This window comes from Oryx dammah, unplaced genomic scaffold (assembly GCF_014754425.2).
Source record: "Oryx dammah isolate SB20612 unplaced genomic scaffold, SCBI_Odam_1.1 HiC_scaffold_27, whole genome shotgun sequence".
In the NCBI taxonomy this organism is placed as follows: Eukaryota; Metazoa; Chordata; class Mammalia; order Artiodactyla; family Bovidae; genus Oryx; species Oryx dammah.
The window spans coordinates 3759779-3780396 of record NW_024070211.1 but is presented as its reverse complement, the minus strand read 5'-3'; the positions used below and the strand labels follow the sequence as shown (position 1 = coordinate 3780396).

Sequence of the window (20618 nt, the reverse complement as noted above, 5' to 3'; positions counted from 1 at the left end):
AACACTGTCTAATTGGCTGTTATGATGATTGCTCCCTGCCATGTACTTAGTCATGTCTGACTCTTTGTGACCCCATGGACTATAGCCCACTAGGCTCCTCTGTCCATGGAATTTTCCAGGCAAGAATACTGGAGTCGGTGGATCTTCCTGACCCAGGGATTGAACCCACGTCTCCCGCATCTCCTGCATTAGCCAACAGCTTCTTTACCACTGGAACTGTTACTACTAAAATGAAAAGTGGAAACATATTTCCCATACCCAGAGTTTGTAAGATATAGCACATATTGGTATGATTCAATTCACCCAAAATGATCTATCTTTTGATTGCTCTACATATAGATACTCATAGAAGCCTGGAAGGATGATCACACCAAGGGGGTGATTAGTACTCATTTCGGGATGATTGTCAGTTCCAGTCACCTTCATGTGCTTAATGTCTTTCTATATTTTATTTTTGTTTATTTTCCATTGAAGTGTAGTTGATTTACAATGTTGTGCTAGTTTCGGATATACAGCAAAGTGATTCAGCTATACATATTCTACCTACTGCATTTAGGTTATTATGCAATATTGAGTATAGTTCCCTATGGCTTCCCCGGCAGCTCAGAGGTTAAAGTGTCTGCCTGGAATGCGGGAGACCCTGGTTCAATCCCTGGGTCGGGAAGTTCCCCTGGAGAAGGAAATGGCAACCCACTCCAGTACTCTCGGCAGGAGAATCCCATGGAGGGAGGAGCCTGGTAGGCTACAGTCCATGGGGTCGCAAAGAGTCGGACACGACTGTGCGACCTCACTTTCACTTTCTCTATGCTATACAGTAGGTCCTTACTGCTCACCTATTTTATATACAGTAGTGTGTATCTGTTCATCCCCAACTCCTAATTTATCCTTCCCCCACTTCCCTCTTTGATAAGCATAAGTTTGTTTTCTCTGTCTGTGGGTCTGTTTCTGTTTTGAAAATAAGTTCATATGTATCATTTTTTGTAGGTTCTACATATAAGTGATAGCGTATGATATTTGCCTTTGTCTGGCTTACTTCACATAGTACTATCACCTCGAGGTCCATCCACATTTTTCAATATTTTAGAATTTTCTACAGTGACACATACCAAATGGAAAAAGGACAATAAAGTCAAATTCATTTAGTAGGAAAAAAGAGAGCAGGATAGTTTTGCAGCCCTCTGCAGAGCAGTAGGCTGAGGGCTCGTGAGCCCCCTACGCCTTGGTGGTCAGACCCTCTCTGCCTGGGGCTTTTTCACTTCTAGGCCTTTCCCTGCACCCCTTCCCACTGGTCTAGGCTCCTTTGCACCCCAGCCCCTGCCTCCGGCCCACTGGGAGGACCCTGCATCTGCCTTACCGGCGTTGGGGTATCCCACCACGGTGGGCAGGTAGCGGCTCTTGTTTATGTCCACGGGCACAAAGGCTGTGTACTTGCTGATGACGTTGCAGGCCTTGCTGGTGTGCATGGCATTCACCTGGTAGCGGCGGCTGGACCCTGCAGGGGGAGGGGCCGAGGTCACTGTGCGGACTTGGAAAGCCCTACCTCACAGGGGGCTAAAAGGAGGGCTAGGCCGGTGGTCCCATCTTTGGAGTTCAATCAGGCCTTACAATTAAGGGGTTACCTACCGACTTGCCATTAAGGCCATTAAAAAAATAAACTCTCAAAATTATTAAAACCTCCACCATCATTTCATAAAATATGGCTATTTTAATGTAAAAGAGGTAAGATAGCTAATAAAAATGACAGTTACTTTCCTTAAATAACTTTAGTGTTATTAAAAAAACCCAAATCTCTGTGTTGGCAGTATTTTCTATTTTGCAGCTGTGTGCTGAGAATCTTTCCCCAGGTCCCCTGGCTGCATGAGGACCATAGATCCGCCTCAGAGACAAACCAGAAAGGGGGAGTGGGGCACACAGGGTCACACAGCAACTTAGGAATGGACCTGAGATCAGGACACAGGATGGCCTGACCCAAAGTCCAGACTCTTCCTACTGAATAGGTGAGGAGTCTTCTTGGCATGAATGATGGACAAATGTCCTGTAAACTATAAGGAAAAGTGCTCATGGGAAGAAAAAAAAATAACGTATACAAAACTACAAATAATATAAAACAAAAACCATGTAGCATTATTATATAAATAAGGCATAAATGATAACAAACAATAGAAATATTCTCTATGTATATCCATGTCTGTTCTCCAAATATGCTTCATCAAGAGCTCAGCAATCACTTTCTTGAAAGTTTGCCCCAGTTCCTGGAGTAAATGAGCCTCCCCACCATCCTTGTTATACAATTGCTTGGATTCCTGTTTCTTCTTAATAGCATTAGGACAAAGGCACTCAATTAATGGTGTGTATAATTATTTGATTCATGTCGGCCGGCCTCCCAGCTAGTCTGTGTCAAGCACTCATAAGTAAGGATAGGGATGACGGTGGTCACTATGCTGTTCAGCCTGACCCCCAGCTGATCCATACTCAATGAATGGCCTCGAAGGGTGATGGGCAGACCGATTAGGCCTAGAGGGTTCTGTGGGAGGAGAGGTGTGGTCCCAGAGGAGCTAGGGAGGTGGAATAGGGTGGCCCTCATGGTAGTGTCTCCAGAGTCCTACTGTCCAGTTCAGTTCAGTCACTCAGTCGTGTCTGACTCTTTGTGACCCCATGGACCGCAGCCCGCCAGGCCTCCCTGTCCATCACCCACTCCTGGAGTTTGCTCAAACTCATGTCCATAGAGTCAGTGGTGCCATTCAACCATCTCATCCTCTGTTGTCCCCTTCTCTTCCTGCCTTCAATCTTTCCCAGCATCAGGGTCTTTTCAAATGAGTCAGTTCTTCACATCAGGTGGCCAAAGGATTGGCGTTTCAGCTTCAGCATCAGTCCTTCCAATGAATATTCAGGACTGATTTCCCTTAGGATGGACTGGTTGGATCTCCTTGCAGTCCAAGGGACTCTCAAGAGTCTTCTCCAACACCACAGTTCAAAAGCATCCATTCTTCGGTGCTCAGTTATCTTTATGGTCCAAGTCTCACATCCATACATGACTACCCAAAAACCATACCTTTTGACTGCTGCTGCTGCTGCTGCTAAGTCGCTTCAGTCATGTCTGACTCTGTGTGACCCCATAGACGGCAGCCCACCAGGCTCCTCCATCCCTGGGATTCTCCAGGCAAGAATACTGGAGTGAGTTGCCATTTCCTTCTCCATAGCTTTGACTAGACGGACCTTTGTTGGCAAAGTAATGTCTCTGCTTTTCAATATGCTGTCTAGGTTGGTCATAACTTTTCTTTCAGGGAGCAAGTGTCTTTTAATTTCATGGCTGCAGTCACCATCTGCAGTGATTTTGGAGCCCAAGAAAATAAAGTCTGCTACTGTTTCCACTGTTTCCCCATCTATTTGCCATGAAGTGATGGGACCAGATGCCATGATCTTCGTTTTCTGAATGTTGAGTTTTAAGCCAACTTTTCACTCTCCTCTTTCACGTTCATCAAGAGGCTCTTTAGTTCTTCACTTTCTGCCATAAGGGTGGTGTCATCTGCCTATCTGAGGTTATTGAGGGACCCATAGCAGGGGGGCAGGAGGGAGGAGAGTACAGGTCACCGGGCAGATCAAGCACGAGGTGAAGGGCGGGGCCGCGAGGATGGGCGGGAGAGAGGCAAGGGGCAGGGCCCCTCCGTGATGAGGGGCGGAGCTGAGCGGAAGGGGCGGGGCCTCTGTGAGGGGCAGGGCCGCGCGGGGGGCAGGGCTGTGATGAGGGGGCGGGGCCGCGCGGAGGGGCGGGGCCGCGCGGAGGGGCGGGGCCGCGCGGAGGGGCGGGCCCGCGGCGCTCACCTTGCTCAATCTCACCCTCTCGCTCCGCCAGCTGCTCGAAATCCCGGATGATGGCGCGCGCCGCCAGGTGGTGGAAGGTCTCGCTCCACAGGTCGGGCTCTTGCGCGCCGCCCCTCTCGGGGCCGGGAGGCCCCAGCTCGAAGCTCACTTCCCACTGCAAATGCTGGCTGTCCCGCAGGCCCTTGACCACGGCCTTACCCAGCACGGGGCCTGGGGTGGCGGGCCTGCTGGGGCTGGCCCGCTCCTCAGACTCGGCCAGGGGCTCCCAGTCGGAGGACGTCTCCGTCGCGAAGGCAGAGGGGTGATGGGACGGCTCTGCGGGCGGAGGAACCAGAGGGCTGAGATCTGAGCTGCAGGACTGAGGGTCCACTCCCAGGGGACGTTACATACCTCCCCGGATGCCGACACTAAGCAAGGACAGTCCCGCCTCGCTCCTCCCGCCCCAGGGAACCCACAACGCTCCTTAGGAGAACAGGAGTAGCAGGGACTTGTCCCCAATAGTAGGGCGGACCCCCCCTCCCAGGAAGTCAGTACCTGAGGGAGCCAGAGAGTGGGGAGCTCTCTGCAGGGAGGACGTCTGGGAGCCTCGCAGGTAGCCCAAAGCCCAGGTTGATTGGGAAGGAGGGGTTGGTGAGGTCCCTGGCAGGGATGGGCCATAGCAGACACCGCCCTGCCTCCCCCAGGATGGGCTCCAGCCTAGGATTCCTCCCTGTCCCCAGTCAGGTCTTGGACTCTGTGGACACTTACCCAGGTCCCCAGGGCTGCGACTCTCTGAGGCAGGCTTCAAATTGGACCCAAGATCCAACTCTTTCACGGGGCTCCAGGGCTGGGTCTCCTGGTTGGAGGGTAGGAAGGGCTGGCAGCCTTGGGGCAGCAGAGAGGGCCTGCGGGCCCCTGGACCCCGGAGTTTGGGACCCTGGCTCAGGTCCGGACCACCGTTCAGCAAGGGCTAAGAATGCAAGAGGAAGAGGAGAAGGCTGAGCTCCTGGCGGTGGGCCCCTCCCCTCCCCTCTGCCCCCAGCCACAGCTCTTTCCCTGGCACATCACAGCTCCTCCCTGGGGACTGCCCCCATAGCGCCCAAGAACACGTGACCTGCTCTCCACTACCCATGAGAAACATCGGCACAAATAATCCCAAGTCGTGGATAAAGTCCAAACCACAGAAAGCCATGGGAAAATCATGTACCATGGATAATATTCTAAACTCACTTTTTTTTTTTGGTTTTGTTTTTGGCCGTAAAGTTTAAAACTTTGTGTGTGTGGCTATAATTATCAACCTTTCCCCTTATCTCTTCCCATTTGTCATGCTAAAAAGTCTTTCCGAATAGGAAAAAAAAATTCTAGAATTTTTGTGATTCTGTTTTTGTTTAAATCTTTGATTCACACAAAAATTATTTTGGTGTAAGGAAATAGAAAACAGCCTTTTCTTTCACTTTCTGAATAGTACAAATGTCATCACCATTTACTGACGACAGTTCATTCATCCCTGCAGTTTATCAGTTCTCCGCCTCTATCCTGACAAAGCTGTCATGAACATTTGGTTTTATTTCTGGACTTCTGTTTTGTGGATTTAATCCGTTCCAATGCTAGTACAAAACACTTCAAAAGGCAAGAAGTCAACTGGGAAATATATTTGCAGCATGCATAACAAAGATCATTTTCAACAAAATGCTTTTATGAGAAAAGCATTATATAAGCCTGTGAAAACACGCTCAGCCTCAGGAGCATTGCTCTAAATTGAAATAAGTTATGATTTTTCCATTTATGGATTAGCAAATATTTAAATGTTTGATGACACCCTTGTTGCCAAGGAGGAGACAGGAATTCTCATGGACTGTTGATGGGCCACTGCGCTGAAGCACTCCTGTGGGAGAACGATTTAGCAATGTGCCATCTGTCAGCATTGAAAATGCACAAGCTCCTCTGACCCAGCGATTCCACTTTTAGGAATTTAATTCTGTGGCAACACACAAGGATGAAAATATCCATGTGCATGTACTGCATATTTATTGTGGGACTGTTTGAGAAAGTGAGAATCTGGAAACTTTCTAAAGGCCATTGATAGGGCATGGTGTATGCATCATGGCTGTTGTGGTTTAGTCGCTAAGTCACGCTGGACTCTTTTGCGACCCCGTGGACTGTGGCCCACCAGGCTCCTCTGTCCGTGAGATTTCCCAGGCAAGAACACTGGAGTGGGTTGCCGTTTCCTCCTCCAGGAAATCTCTCTGACCCAGGGACGGCACCTGAGCCTCCTGCACTGCAGGCATTCTTCACCGCTGAGTCGCCTAGCAAGCCACAATGTGTTCCGGTGCATCTGCGCAGTGGGGCGTCATACAACACTGAAATGGAAGTGGTGGGCTTTTCCACACCTGTATCCAGACAGGAAGACACCCAAGATAAAATTTATATTTTAAAGAATTTCAGCTGGTCCATATTTTGATTGTGGAGGGAGTTACATGACTACGTGTATTTGTCAAAACTCATAGAGATGTTCACAAAACAGAGTAATTTTTACTGCATATAAGAAGTGAATTAAAAAGACGTTTAAAAAGTAAATTGGAGACCAGTTTGTATATGTGATTATTCAAAACATAAATGTGTGTTACATTTGTGTGTTTTTGAGTGTGTGTAGTATTTCTGGAAGGAAATGCCCCAAACCAAGTGGGCACAAGGCACAAGAGAGGGGTACTTTGACTTTATATTCAACCGAACTGTTTGAGGTTTTTTTTTTTAATTGAGAACCCTAAGTATGTATTACTTTTGTAATTAAAGAATGTTAAAAATAAAAGTTGTACCTCTGGGAACATGTACACCTGCCTGGAAGGAGGAGGGTGTAGGGGAACAAAGACACTTGGGTATAACAGAGAGAAACACTGCCCCTTAGTTTTTAGACTAATGGTTAACCACAGAGTCTTTCTCATCTCTATCAAATATTTATTGGAAAGAGGACTGTGCTTTCCCAGTAGAGGGGGCTTCTTGGGGGCAGGGGTCAGAGATGGCTTTCCTGTTTCCTCTGGGCCTGAGGTCCTGGAGACGATACAAGGGTGTGGGAGACGAAAGAGACTGTCCCCTCTTAGGATGGCCTCAGTGGGAACTGGTACCCGGACAAGGCTACTGAGTCCCAGGATGTCCTGAACCCCTTTATCCCCATCAGAGACTGGGATCCCCCTCACTCCTGCTCCATGATCACCACCACACTGAAAAATAGAGACCGCTACAGGTTCCACAGCAACAACTTAGTCTAGGACTCAGTGCCCTTCAGCCATCCATAGGCTGCAGGGAGGGTGTGTGTGTGCATACATATGCATTCACATAAGTATACTGGGGATTATCACGTTGTGGAAGAAATCAAGAAGGGGATAAGGAGCAATAAACAAAGATGGGTCAGAAGTGAGCAGGAGAGAAGCCAAACTGTCCAGAGCTCTCACCAAACAGAACTGTGCGTAAAGGATACCATTTCACCCAACAATCCCACTATGGGGCATATACCCTGAGAAAACCATAACTTAAAAAGATGCATGTACCCCAACCTTCACTGCAACACTATTTACAATAGCTAGGACATGGGAACAACCTAGGTGTCCGTTGACAGATGAATGGATAAAGAACTGTGTTACATATACACAATGGAATATTACTCAGCTGTACAAAGGGAATACATTTGAGTCAGTTCTAATGAGGTGGATGAACCTAGAGCCTATTACACACAGTGAAGTAAGTCAGAAAGAGAAACACAAATGTTACATATTAACAAGTGTATATCTATGGAGTCTAGAAAGATGGTACTGATGAACTTATTTGCAGGGCAGCAATGGAAACGCAGATGTAGAGAACAGACTTGTTGACCCAGGCAGGGAAGGAGACGGGAGGACGAATGGAGAGAGTAGCCTGGAAACGTACTCACTACCGCATGTAAAATAGACAGCCAGGGGGAATTTGCTGTGTGAGTCAGGGAGCTCAAACCAGTGCTCTATGACAAACTAGAGGGCTGGGCTGGGCTGAGAAGTGGGAGAGAGATTCAGCAGGGAGGGGACATACGTTTACTTATGGCTGATTCATGTTGATGCATGGGGGAAACAAACACAATATTGCAAATAATTACCCTTCAATTAAAAATAAATGCATTAAAAAAAGAAACTAAAAAAAAAATAAAGGACACCTACTGTGTGCCAGGTGCAGCGCCAGCTACTTTATCTCTTATCAGCAGATGCTGCGAGAGTCTTCCACCTACGGTTGGCTCCCAGTAAACATCTGTTCTGACTCTTGGTCCAAGAGTCTGACAAGCTAGTCTCTCCTTTGCAGAGATGAAAAGTTGGGGCTCAGAGAGGTTAAGCAACGTGCTTAAGGAGCAGAGGCTGTCTGACTCCAAAGTCAGTGTCTTCTAACCTCATCGAACGGTTTCTGGCTAAGCACAGAGAAGCACCTTCAGGGACAAGGTGGCAGTGTTTCCATCGCTGGGGAGCGCAGAGGGCTTATGTATATGTGCAGATGGGGAGGGATGGGGTTATTGGGGGGAATGGGAGGATGAAAGTCTACTTTTATGGAACCACAGACTCACAATGACAATGCTATGCAAAGCCCATTTGTAAGAAAATGGGCTAAGGCATACAGATCATAGCAAACATCCATTCGGGTTACCACGGTGTTTCTCAAACCTGGTGATTTTGCTGCCCTGCCCTGGGGACAGTTGGCACTGTCTGCAGACATGTTTGGTTGTCCCAACTGGGGATGGTAGTGTTACTGGCAACCAGTGGATAGAGGCCAAGGAAGCTGCCTGACATTCTACAGTACATAGGACAGCCCCACAACCGAGAGTTACCGCTTCAATAGTGTGGGGTCTGAGAAACCCTAGTCGAGCTGGACACTGGATAACTGGTCCTGCTGTGCCTCTGACTCTGAGATGCTCTCCGCCCTGGATGAATGCATAACCCTTGAGGTTTTCAGAAGGTGCAGAAAGGCACGAAGAGGGGAAAGCAAGGGCTTTGCAGGCAAAAGGTCCTGGGTTGCAATCCCCTGACTGGCTGAGTGACCCTGGGTGAGTGACTTTACTTCTGTGACCCTCACTTTCCACACCTGTACAGAGTGGGGGTGGCTAGCTCCTACACTCCCTCCTTTCCAAGGGGTACTGTAAAATCAAATGAGGGTGCAAATGCGGTGCTGTTTGACAACTGGAAGTTCTATGAGAAGAGAATATGTGATGTCATTGACCAGTGGGTATCATTATTAGGAAGGTGTCAGTTGGAGGTCAGGTAGGCAAAGATTTGGAAACAGGAGGAACTGACTCATGTCAGTGTAAATTGCAGTCAAGCTCCATCCTTCCGACTGAAGCAGGAGACACAGCTCCTCCCATCTATGGCGACCCCTAACTCCAAAATTCCCTGCGAGGGTACCTGCAAGTCAATCTGCCACCATGGAGCATCCAGGCTGGTCTGGTTGGTGAGGTCCTGCAGCTTGGTTTTCCGCAGTGGGTATCTCCTGGTAGCCGTTGTGGGGTCACTGGCTGTGAGGGTCCTTGGGGTGGGCTTATGGTTGGTGATCTGGTTGGTGCTATATGCCCGCCGTCGCTGGGAGAGGTCTAGACCTGGGCAGGAGTGGTGACAGAGCAGCAAGCCATCAGGGTGGAGAAAGAGAGAGGGGCTTATAGACCCCTTGTCTGCTTGGATACTTCTTGAGGTTTCCACTGCTTACCTTTTGGGTTGGCAAGATCTCCTGGAGAAGGGAAAGGCTACCCCTCCAGTATTCTGGCCTAGAGAATTCTACAGACTGTATAGTCAATGGGGTCGCAGAGTGGGACACGTCTGAGTGACTTTCATGTTCACTTACCTACTGAAACGTGTGCGGGTGTCTCAGTTCACCTGGCATCCAAAGCCTTGCCCAACCTAGCTCTAATCTATCTGCCCAGCCACTCTCTCTACTCCTTTTCCAGGCATCTGAGCTCCAAACATACCGGCCGTGTGTGTGGTCTCTAGGTACTACACCTGGACGTCTTAGCTCAGGCAGGGCCTGCTGCCTGGAATCTCCTCTCCCCACTTCTAAGAACTGGTGCCCTTCTTATGTCCTTGCTAATATCCTCTGCCGGATGTTCCTTTCCCTGGGATTCCTACTGTTTGTTAAACTTTCCTATGGTCCTTGTCACTCTGCTTTCTAACAGAATTAAGGACAATTGTGTCTTTCTCAAAGTCGGAAGGCTTCTGAGGGACAGGTGCCACGTTTGAGCCATCTTTGCTTCCCATTCTGTGCTCAGGACCTAGCCTTAGTAGGTGATCAGTAAATACCCTATGAATGGAAACTAATGCCATAAAGAAGTTTTGGAGGAAGATGGATATAGACTATCTGTACTCTACCTCTTTTGAGTTCCATGGGCTTAGTTAGCTGAGTTGCTAAAATTCTCCAAGTCTCAGTTTCCTCATTTGTAAAGCTGATCTAATAGTAACCCACCTCTGCAGCTGCTAACCCATTCACTGAGATTGTTAATAAGTACTTAGCACATAGTAGGTACTCAGTAAAAATGTAGCAATCATGGCTTCCCTGGAGAAGGGCGTGAAGTACAAACAGTAGCCAACTAACCAGGATTGGGGGCGGCGTCTCCGCTGGACGGCTGGGTGTCTTTGGCCTGTCTCAGGTTGAACGGCGCCCCCATGCTCCTGACACAGTCCCTGCTGTCTGGGTTGGGCTCCTCATCCTGTGAGTGGTAGAAGACAGAGCTGCCGGACTCCTGGGAGTGCAGCATGCTGTATCGTCTTCTCTTGTCCTGGAGGCAGGGAGAGAAGAGAGGACTTAGAGTGAGGCTAGGTGTCAAGAAGGACATCCAAGGGCAGCACGCGGTGTGAGAGGAGACGGTGGAGGCTCCAATTTGAAGAACCAAACTAATAGGCAATGGTTTTGCTTGCTCGGGGAATTTAGGCAGACTGCTGTTTAAGGGGTGATGAATGGAAATGGCTTTTCATATCACTTATGCTGTTAATATTTACAATTATATTCTTTGTTAAGTTAAAAATGTAATTCTAGATGCTACTGCTGTCTCCAAATAGATAAACAAAAACAATAGCATGAACTACCTGTTGCCCTCATTCCATTCCCCGTGATATAAACTATAAAAAATATAAAGGATTTTGTGGCCACCTTGTATTACAAAATCTGGACCATATTACTTACATTTTGTCAGTACCTTGAATTTCATGCTTAAAACATTTTGGAAATCTTTCATATCAACTACTCACATTTGACTGTACGATACTGTACCACCCCTTATTATGAAGTATTTGCTTTGTGGCCATGTATTTTTTTGCCACCATAAAAAATACTACAATAAATTCTTGGCCATAAATCTATTATATCACTGTTGTTTCTATGTATTTGACTCTTAGGAGGCTTTGCTGGGTTGAATAGTTATATATGTCTAATTTTATTCGTTATTTCTAGATTGCCTTTCAGGAGGGGAAGTCATGATCACACTGTACCAACAACTCTTCTAGTAGGAGGAGAAAGCATTGCTAGTCTCTTGCGTAAGGATAAAAGAATGGATTTGATAATCCCTGCTAGTAGTGGTAGTCTGTGGATGACCTACTACCTCCCAGACCTCCAAGAAGGGCCTAGTCTGTGCAAAGTCTTGACCAGCGTTTGGTTCAGTGTGTTTTCTCTGCAGTTGAAGACCCCACTTTCCAGAATACACTTACCATTACTGACCATGGTTCTTAAGAGATTCCATATCTTTATAACATCTGAAAATGTCAAATAAAATCCTAACTTTGCTTGAAAGATTAGAAATGCATTTAACACAAAGCCTACATTCTTCCATGGCAACCCTTTGTTAGACCTGAGTAGGGGCTGACAATTTAGACAGGATGTGTGAATTGATGCTTTTGAGCTGTGGTGTTGGAGAAGACTCTTGAGAGTCCCTTGGACTGCAAGGAGATCCAACCAGTCCATCCTAAAGGAGATCAGTTCTGGGTGTTCATTGCTAAGACTGATTTTGAAGATGCAACTCCAATACTTTGTCCACCTAATGTGAAGAGCTGACTCATTTGAAAAGACCCTGATGCTGGGAAAGATTGAGGGCAGGAGGAGAAGGGGACGACAGAGGATGAGATGGTTGGATGGCATCACTGACTCGATGGACATGGGTTTTGGTGGACTCCAGGAGTTGGTGATGGACAGGGAAGTCTGGTGTGCTGCAGTCCATGGGGTTTGCTATATTCCTCCCCACCACTCATTTCCTCTCTGTCAGGAATGTCTGCTATCCTTCATGATATTTTCCCCTTCAATTTTTATAACAAGTTCATTACATTCATTTTATACCTTCCCAGTCCCTCTGGGCATTGAGTTTGTGACTCTGGTTTAAAAAGAAAATAAGATGACAAATCCTTTACAAGGGGAGTTGAGAGACTTACTAAAGAGTAAAGAGGGAAGCTAAGTGAGAAAATAGCTTCTCGGGCAATCTTCTACATTTTAGCATTTAGGATTTCACTTCCCTTTGAGAAGCTCCTCACATTTATCCCACTTCTGCCACCACATTCAACAGAATTACCCATGTTAAGAAATAAAACACAAATTCTTCTAAGGACATATGGCTGGATTAGAGTATTTAGGGGAAGGAAACAGGAGTGCTGTTATGAACTGAATTGTTCATCAAATATACCCATAGCCTACTTTGGGTCAATTATGTAAAATGCATGTTCTTGGGCCTTAGCTGCTAAGTGTTATTCAATAGACCTGGGTTGGAGCAAGGGCTCTACATTTTAAACATGTTGCCCAAGTTCTTCAGCTGCAGGGGGCCTAGAGAACCGCAGACTGAAATCGTAGCATCTATCCAAGCAGTGTCACCACTTGACTGAATGCCTATGGCCTAACAACTATACCCCACAGCAGTCTGCCCCCCTGGCTGCCACAAATAAACAGTCTTTCCAGCCAAGGATGGCCTTGTGGGCAGGGTTCTGGACCCCCACCGACTCTTGGAATTTCTAAAATACTTACAGTTCTAGGATTGGAGATGTATAAAGAGGCATCACAGACAATGCCATACCCCACCAGCCGTTCTCCGGGGAAGAGGGAGCTGGTGCTGACAGGTGAGATCAGGACCTCGGTGGTCTCAGGGAAGACCCACTCCACGGTCACATCACTCAGGACCGGGGCCATAGCCTTCTTCAGGGATTTGACCATCTGTTGGGCAAGGTCAGAACACAGGTTGGGGGGGATGTGTGAGTGGGGATATGCACCCATGAGGAGCATGAAGACCATGTGAGTGTGAGCATGAGGAGGAGTAGCAGAGAGGAATTGACAAGACACCTTGGGGCGGCCTGTTCAGCAGTGAACGTGCATCTGAGCTTCTTAGGCTCCTAGAATGTCAGAGCTGGAGCAGATCTTTGCTGTCACCTCTAAGCTTAGCATTTTATAAGTGAGAAAAACCCAAGACTCAAAGTAGGATTACGATGAGCCAGGGGCATACAGCAAGTTGTGTCAAAACACAGACCGAACAGTGATTTTGAGCAAGTCAATTTGTCTTCCTGGGCCACAGACCTTCCTCGGTCCCTTTCTGTTAAAGGGAGCTGGTAATTCTCCACTCTCAGTGTAGTTGAGACGACTACCTGGGATACTGCATTCCAAGTATGTGCCACAAGACAGGTGTTCAATAAATGACAGCTAGTTTAGCACTTAGTGGCTTAGCATCCCCTAGAGTGATTTCCTCAAATGTACTACAAAGGTAGAGAAAAAAATGATCTGGGGAGTATGGCAGCCATAGAGATGCACTTTCAATTTTCCCTTTGAGACAGACTGTGCTCTTTTGCTGCAAGGAATGCAGTTAGATGGCAGTCTCCATGTGCAATGCCTCAGATTTCAAACCAAGACCACACCACTCCCTGGAAGCTGCCAGGCAGCAAATGAGCAGTGCCTGGCCTTTCCATCAACACAGATGATCTAATGGGCAACTCTTGCTCCAGAGATCCCTGGTGGGTTGGTTAAGACCTTGCCAGACCTGCACTGACATCTGAGGCTCTCCCTGCTCAATTCTGTTTCCCTCCTTCCCTTTCACAAGCACCGCATCTGCATGGACTAAAGAGTTTTCCTCCCTGTTTCCTCTTCCCTTCCACAGATTTTAATCCCTCAAGAAACCTCTTGCTCTTCAGCTTTCTTGTTTCTTGTCCCTGGAGGATATGGACCAACACAGAGACTCTCTAAGGGCTGGATTACTTGTGCCAATTATACAGGACATGGAGAGAAGACTAATTGCCTTGATTTCTTCTGGGCCCTTTAGATTCTTCTTAGTCATCATTTATCATCATCAGGAACATGTCCAGAAAGGACCCCAGACACAACTCATATCCAAGAGGCAGTGATTCCTTTGGCAGCCCCAATCCTACCCACCCAGGATGAATGAAACATATGACCCAGAGGATGGAGACAGGGCATCCAGTGTCCTGCACTAACTCCAGAAATTGCCCACTCTGTGCCTCCACCTGTGATTCTCCCTGAGGTGCAATGTGGCCTAGTGGAGAGCTCAGATTTGGGGTGAAATCCCAGTTCCACCACTGAGTTTCTGTGTGGCCCGTCTGGGCTTCTGAGGTTCCAACACCAGAAAAGACTGAGGTCCTTCTGCCTACCTTGGGTTGCAGCCGCTCCCCCTCCTCCAGGAACTCAGCACTGCCTTTGGACACAGTTGCCAACCCTTTCACCAGTCTGTGGCAGACGTTGGGTCCAATTCCAAAGCTATAGCACCTGGGAGATGGGGAGGAAAGAGACTGGTACTTCCCACCTTCTCTGCCATTTTGTCCCCTGATAGGAAAGGGGCAGATCATGAGCTATCTCTGAGCTGGCCCTGGCTTCAGGCAGAGGGTGAGGGAGAAGGAAGAAGGGCATCCATGGACACTCATTCACACATGGGCAACCCATCACCTCCCACTCCAGTGCAGAGCCAAAGCAGGAAAGGCTTCCTCTGCTGAGGCTGCTCTTCGAGACCTGGATGCAAGGTCGTGAGCATCTTATCCTTCCTGAACTGTTGTGGGGAAAAGGCAAACTTTGAAGTTAGCCACACCACCAACAAAGGTCCATCTAGTCAAGGCTGAGGTTTTTCCAGTGGTCATGTATGGATGTGAGAGCTGGACCATAAAGAAAGCTGAGCACTGAAGAATTGATGCTTTTGAGCTGTGGTGTTGCAGAAGACTCTTGAGAGTTCCTTGGACTGCAAGGAGATCCAACCAGTCCATCCTAAATGAAATCAGTCCTGAATAGTCATTGGAAGGACTGATGTTGAAGCTGAAACTCCAGTACTTTGGTCACCTGATGTGAACAGCTGATTCATTTGAAAAGACCCTGATGCTGGGAAAGATTGAAGGTGGGAGGAGAAGGGGATGACACAGGATGAGATGGTTGGATGGCGTCACAGACTCAGTGAACATGAGTTTGAATAAAGTCTGGGAGATGGTGATGGACAGGGAGGCCTGGCGTGCTGCAGTCCATGGGGTCACAAAGAGTTGGACACGACTGAGCGACTGAACTGAACTGGACTGGACACAACCCTGGAAGCAAAGCACTGGAGGAATTGTGGGTCCTTGCCTTTCCTTCTGGCATTTTCCACATTACCCCAGGTCTGGCATCCCCAGCCCAGGGCAGCCCAGAAAACCTGAGCCCTAGACCTTCAGCCTGTGCCCACCTGGTGGAGAAGGCGTGGTTTCGCACCAGCTCCAGCACCTTCCCGGTGTTGTTGACGGCGCCGTCTGTGATCAGGAAGAGAAGCCTCGGGCAGCCTCGGAGCACTGGCTGCCGGATGACCCACTTGAGTGGGGAGAGGATGTTGGTGCCACCCATGTCAGCTCGCATTTTCTGGATGCTATCACAGGCCATGGCCAAGTTCTCCTACAGAGAAAGGTCAAGGGCAGGGAGGTCGTCCCCAGGGCTGTCATATGGCATGGAGACGCCCAGCACTTGGAAGATGAGTCCTTTGTTGCCCTGAATTTTAGTTCAGCCTCACTGGAGTTGACGCCTCTTCCCGGTTTCATCTCTGCCCCACATGCAGGAAGAACAGGTGGTCGTTTTCTGGTGTGAGCTGCCTAATAACACCATCTACCAGTGTCCCAGATGCCACCACTCACGATGTATTAACTCGCTGTTGCCCTTTCTTTTTTCCTCTTTAAAAATGTAAACATCCCTGGAAAAGGTAGCACATCAGATCCTGATTGCTCAGCACAGAGGAGGTTTTCTTTTCTGATGAGTAGGCAGGAGGTATGGTGGAAAGACCAGTAGTCTAGAAATCTTAAGACTCAAGTCCTGGCTTGACTGGTGGCACTAAATTCCTAGGATCCTTTGAGGAAACCATTTCTGTCATCTGGGCTTCAGATCTCCACCCTTGTGGACCAGTACTGTGAGACCCAGTTGGCCAAGGGTTCCTGGCATTGGATGGATGCCACTGAGCAAGGACACATTCCTGCTGGATGTCATATGCCCTCCTGATCCTGACTCAGGAAGAAGCTCTTCTAACATGCACACTTGGAGTGATGGAATATATCAAAAGTCCTCGAATGTATATGTACCCTTTGAACCAGCAAGACTAGAAATTTATTCCAAGGGAATCATTAAGGATGGATGCAAGGCCTTTGCTGCAAAGATAACTAAATAGAAAAAAATGGGGACAACTTAAATGCTCAGCTGTAGGGGTTTAGTTAAATAAGTCACAGTCTATCTGTGTAGTGAGATACTAGGCAACTACTGAAATTATGTTGCAGATTAATACTTACTGGCCTGGACATAGGCTCAGGATAGGCTGTTCTGTTAGAAAAATAGGTTATACAGACAGTGTGGAAGGGCTAATCCTATCTTTATTGAAAATGTGTGCAAATGCTTAGAACAAGAAGGGATTTATACTAAGCTCTTAATAGTGTTTTTTTTTTCTTCTCTTTTTTTCTGACTAATGATGGGAGATTTAAAAATCTTTCTTTTCAACTATCTAGATTTAAAAATCATGGGACAATCAATGTATATTATTTCTGTATTGAAGAAACCCATAAAGAAGTTATTTTTAATTGAAAAGGGGTTCCTATGTCCCTCTTTTCTCGTTTCCTACACCTTCTCCCCTCTTTCTCTCTCCCTCCTTCCCTTCATTTCTTCCTTCCTTTTCCCCTTCTTCCATCCATCCCTCCATCCTTCCGTTCCCTCTTCCCTGTGTCTAGCCCTATATAGGGATGCAACCCCCCCTTTCTTTTTGGCCTTGCTGCACAGCTTGTGGGATCTCAGTTCTCCAACCAGGGATGGGACCTGGGCCACAGCACTGAAAACCCAGAATCCTAACCACTAGGCCACGAGGGAATCCCCTAGGATGTTCCCGTTCTGAACATCCTGCTGGGGCCAAGGTCTTCTTGTTCTAAACTGTGCCTTGTGGTTTGGAAATCTTGAGATATCGTAAGATTTCTAGACTACTGGTCTTTCCGCCACATCTCCTGCCTCACTCATCAGAAAAGGAAAGCTCCTCTGTGCTGAGCAATCAGGATCTGATGTGCTACCTTTTCCAGGGATGTTTACATTTTTAAAGAGGAACAAAGAAAGGGCAGCTGTAAGTTAGCACGTCGTGAGTGGTGGGTGTGTAGAACCACGTGGAGCGCCATTCTCAGCCCCCTTGCCCACCTATTCACTCCTCTGCCCCTTGCCATTGATGCCTTCACTCAACCTTGCGTGAGTCCATCATTCTTATGAGAGGGAGGCTTCAGCGGGTGGGAGGCCTAAGGTACCCTCTTCCCTGTGCTCCCTCCCTGAGCACACCCATACTTTGCCCCACATGTTCCTTATTTCTGGGAGGGGGAGGTCAGCAGATGGCCTGCAAGGGGAGAGCCTCCCCTATGGTTCTTTGCTCCTGGCCTCACCAGCTAGGTTCTACACGGGGTTAGGGTCCTCTGAATGCAGGCCTTAAGGTTACCTCCTCTTTCCTTTCCCTCCCTTGCCTCTGCTCCTCACCACCCAACCCTTCTTGGTCCCAACCATGCCCCCTCCTTACCTCACTGTAGGTCTGACTGGAAGGGAAGAGGGTTTTAAACGTGGATCCAAACCCAATGATGTTGAAGAGGCAGGTTGGCATGAGGCTCTTAAGAGCCACCAGCATGGCATCCTAATAGGGAAAGAAGGAACTTTTAGGGTTCCAGAAGGGGTTCTTCCCTTGGCCATCACACAGCAGTGTTCTCACACCAGCACAGAGGCAGTCTCCAAGGGAACCTTTCGCCCTCTGCCTGCACCCAACATTGCTTCCTCCCCCAGAGCAAGAAATTCACTGATGCTGACCAGAGGCTGGGCCAAAGCCATCATCATAAAACTCCTCATCCGTGTAGCAAGTCTCAAAGCCATTCTATTAGAGTTTGCCGGTTCCATTTCACCTCCTACGACCCTGGGGGGTAAGGAAAGCCGGAAGTACGCATTCCCTTCCGCCAAAACAAAATTGACATCTACGGGAGACACAGGGCCTGGTCTCGCTGGCCATGGAGCAGGCTTCTGTCTGGCTGTCATCCAGGGCCTTTTGGATCAGAACCGCCCCCCCCCCCACTGTCATGAACTAGGGATACATTTCTTAGGAAGAGTCTCTTTAGTGCATCTGTTGAATGCCCAGAATGTACTTTACATGCATTATCTCACATAACCTTCACAATAACTCTCTGAGGCAGGCACAGTATCACCCTCATTTTATTCAAGAGAAACTGAGCACAGAGAGGGAGAGTGACTTGTTTGTGAGCAATTGGATTGTAAATCAGTGGAGCCAGGACTCAGATGTGTCACTCTGACCCCAAGCCTGTGAACGTGAAAGGGTCCGAACCTGTTTGACCGGGCAACACCGGGAGACCTTCAGCAAGGTGTATTCTAAAAATAATGACGTGGAGAGAAGGTGGGGGTGACAAGTGGGAAGATGATGGTATTGATCACGACGATGATACGGTGCAGTGATCAATGTCAAGCAATCACTATGTGCTAAGCACTGTATATTGTCTCTTTTCCTCTCTATAATATATATTATAGCATAGTGGTTAAGAAGATACACTGAAGTTAAACATATCTGGGTTTCAATCTCACCTTTACTAACTTGACCTTGGGTTAGTTATGTTATTTTTCTGAACTTCAGCATGGCACACAGTAAAACATTCAGTAAGCGGTTACTATTACCTACCCTATCAAATACATATTAATAAAAATACCTCTATTTTACAGATAAGGAAACTGAGGAATTGCACTGGATCATAAAACCTAAGAACAGGGCTGAGGCTTTCAAAGCACAGCACTGAGATATTCAGTCATGTTGGCTCTGCCTTGGCACAGAGCTCGGGAATGAGGGGCTTTCCCCCACCCTCACAGAGTTTATTGATGGCATCCCAGGGATCTCGGCATAGCTTCACAGAAACAAACTGTTATACTCCAAAGTCTAGATGGAAACAGTTGCAAGTAGATCCTGGCAACTTTCACACCATATGGTCTTTCAGGCTCCATAGTCCTGTAGCCCCTCTCCCACCCTGCTTTGTAAATATTAACATCAATGTTCTGTCCATCTCCTTTTATTACTTGTGTCAATACATTTTGTTTTTCTGCAAAAGAAGTCAATATCTGTTTATTTTTTCATTAGCTGCTAATGTGTATTGCTGCTAGCAGGAGACTCTGCTGATCCCTACAGATTGTCTCTGCTCACACCTATTACAATTTTTAAAGCAATGTTTTTGGCAGCAATTGGTAGCTGAAGAAGGAGACCAGCTGCAGGAAATTAAATTGGCTGAACTTTGCCTTTTGGCGTGACTGTTTAGATTTCTATTCTCTCTTATATCCCGAAGCCTAGCTTTTCCAAAAACTTCAAGCTAATGGGCCACCGAAAGACTTAAGCAATCCCAAAATGACTTCATTGTCAATGGGGAAAGGGACATGTGGCTTGAGTAATTTCTGTGACTTTTTCTAACAGGGGCACATTTAGCAGAATGGGTTGTGCCAACACAAAGCCATTTGTGAAAGGATGACCTTGAGCTCCCCGAGCTGACCTGGAAAAGAAAGCATGAGTGACTCCAAGGGGAAAGGGACTGACACACGAATCAGAGCTAGAGAAAGCTATTGTCAGGGAATTCTAACAGTAGGTCTTTAATTCAGGAACTGGATTTCCACTCATTAACAAACTCCATTGAACTGGTAGTAACTGCCTGGAACACCAAGCTGAGAAGGATATACAGATTGAGACCAGGCTCAGCATTGAAAAAAAATGTCTTGGCCAATTATATTTTTATCTTTAAATGAAACAGAGATGAGTATTTTTTAATGATAAAAGGTACAATTCACAAAGAAGATGGACATCATAAACCATTGGAGATCATGGTCAATTACTGATGTCTGTCTGGGCTTGGGAGAAGGGAAACGGAATGAGGTGTGACATACGCTTGCCCTCCCTAAGTGAATCCTCCCTTCTCATCAAGAATAAATGAAGCCCAGAGTTGAGAATCAACTTGTCCAAAGCCACATAGCAAGTCTGTGGCAGAAGTGACCCTGCAACCCAGGCATTGCTTTTCCCACAGAGCTATGAAGCAAGAATAACAATCAGAGAAGAGAGCTTTTCTTAGTGGAAGAGTCTGTATAATCCCCTGCCAGCAATGTAAGGAAAATGAGCACCAAGTCAAGACACAGAAGGCTCAGGTTCTTGCACCAGCTCTGTGATGTTGGAAGAACACTTAGCCTTCTGTGAACTCAGTTTCTTTACTTGGAAAATGGCAGGGAAAGAGGATTAAATGCTCTCTAAGAGATGTTTTAGGTATATGATCCCATGATACTCTAAGGTAACTGAAGGGATGTCTTACAAATTG

The 20618-nt window shown here is 47.3% G+C and overlaps 1 protein-coding gene across 1 annotated transcript in view; it reads right to left on the bottom strand.

Annotated features, from left to right (window-relative positions):
• The window catches only part of VWA5B1 (von Willebrand factor A domain containing 5B1), a 50026-nt gene that overhangs the window by 13086 nt on the left and 16322 nt on the right, over positions 1 to 20618 (bottom strand). The window contains exons 8-16 of the mRNA XM_040229465.1: positions 17801 to 17911; positions 15470 to 15672; positions 14421 to 14535; positions 12796 to 12981; positions 10390 to 10573; positions 9213 to 9403; positions 4570 to 4771; positions 3823 to 4137; positions 1355 to 1492 (exon numbers count right to left, since the gene is read on the bottom strand). Coding sequence (XP_040085399.1) covers positions 1355 to 1492; positions 3823 to 4137; positions 4570 to 4771; positions 9213 to 9403; positions 10390 to 10573; positions 12796 to 12981; positions 14421 to 14535; positions 15470 to 15672; positions 17801 to 17911 — 1645 coding nt within the window. The remainder of the gene's footprint in view (positions 1 to 1354; positions 1493 to 3822; positions 4138 to 4569; positions 4772 to 9212; positions 9404 to 10389; positions 10574 to 12795; positions 12982 to 14420; positions 14536 to 15469; positions 15673 to 17800; positions 17912 to 20618) is intronic.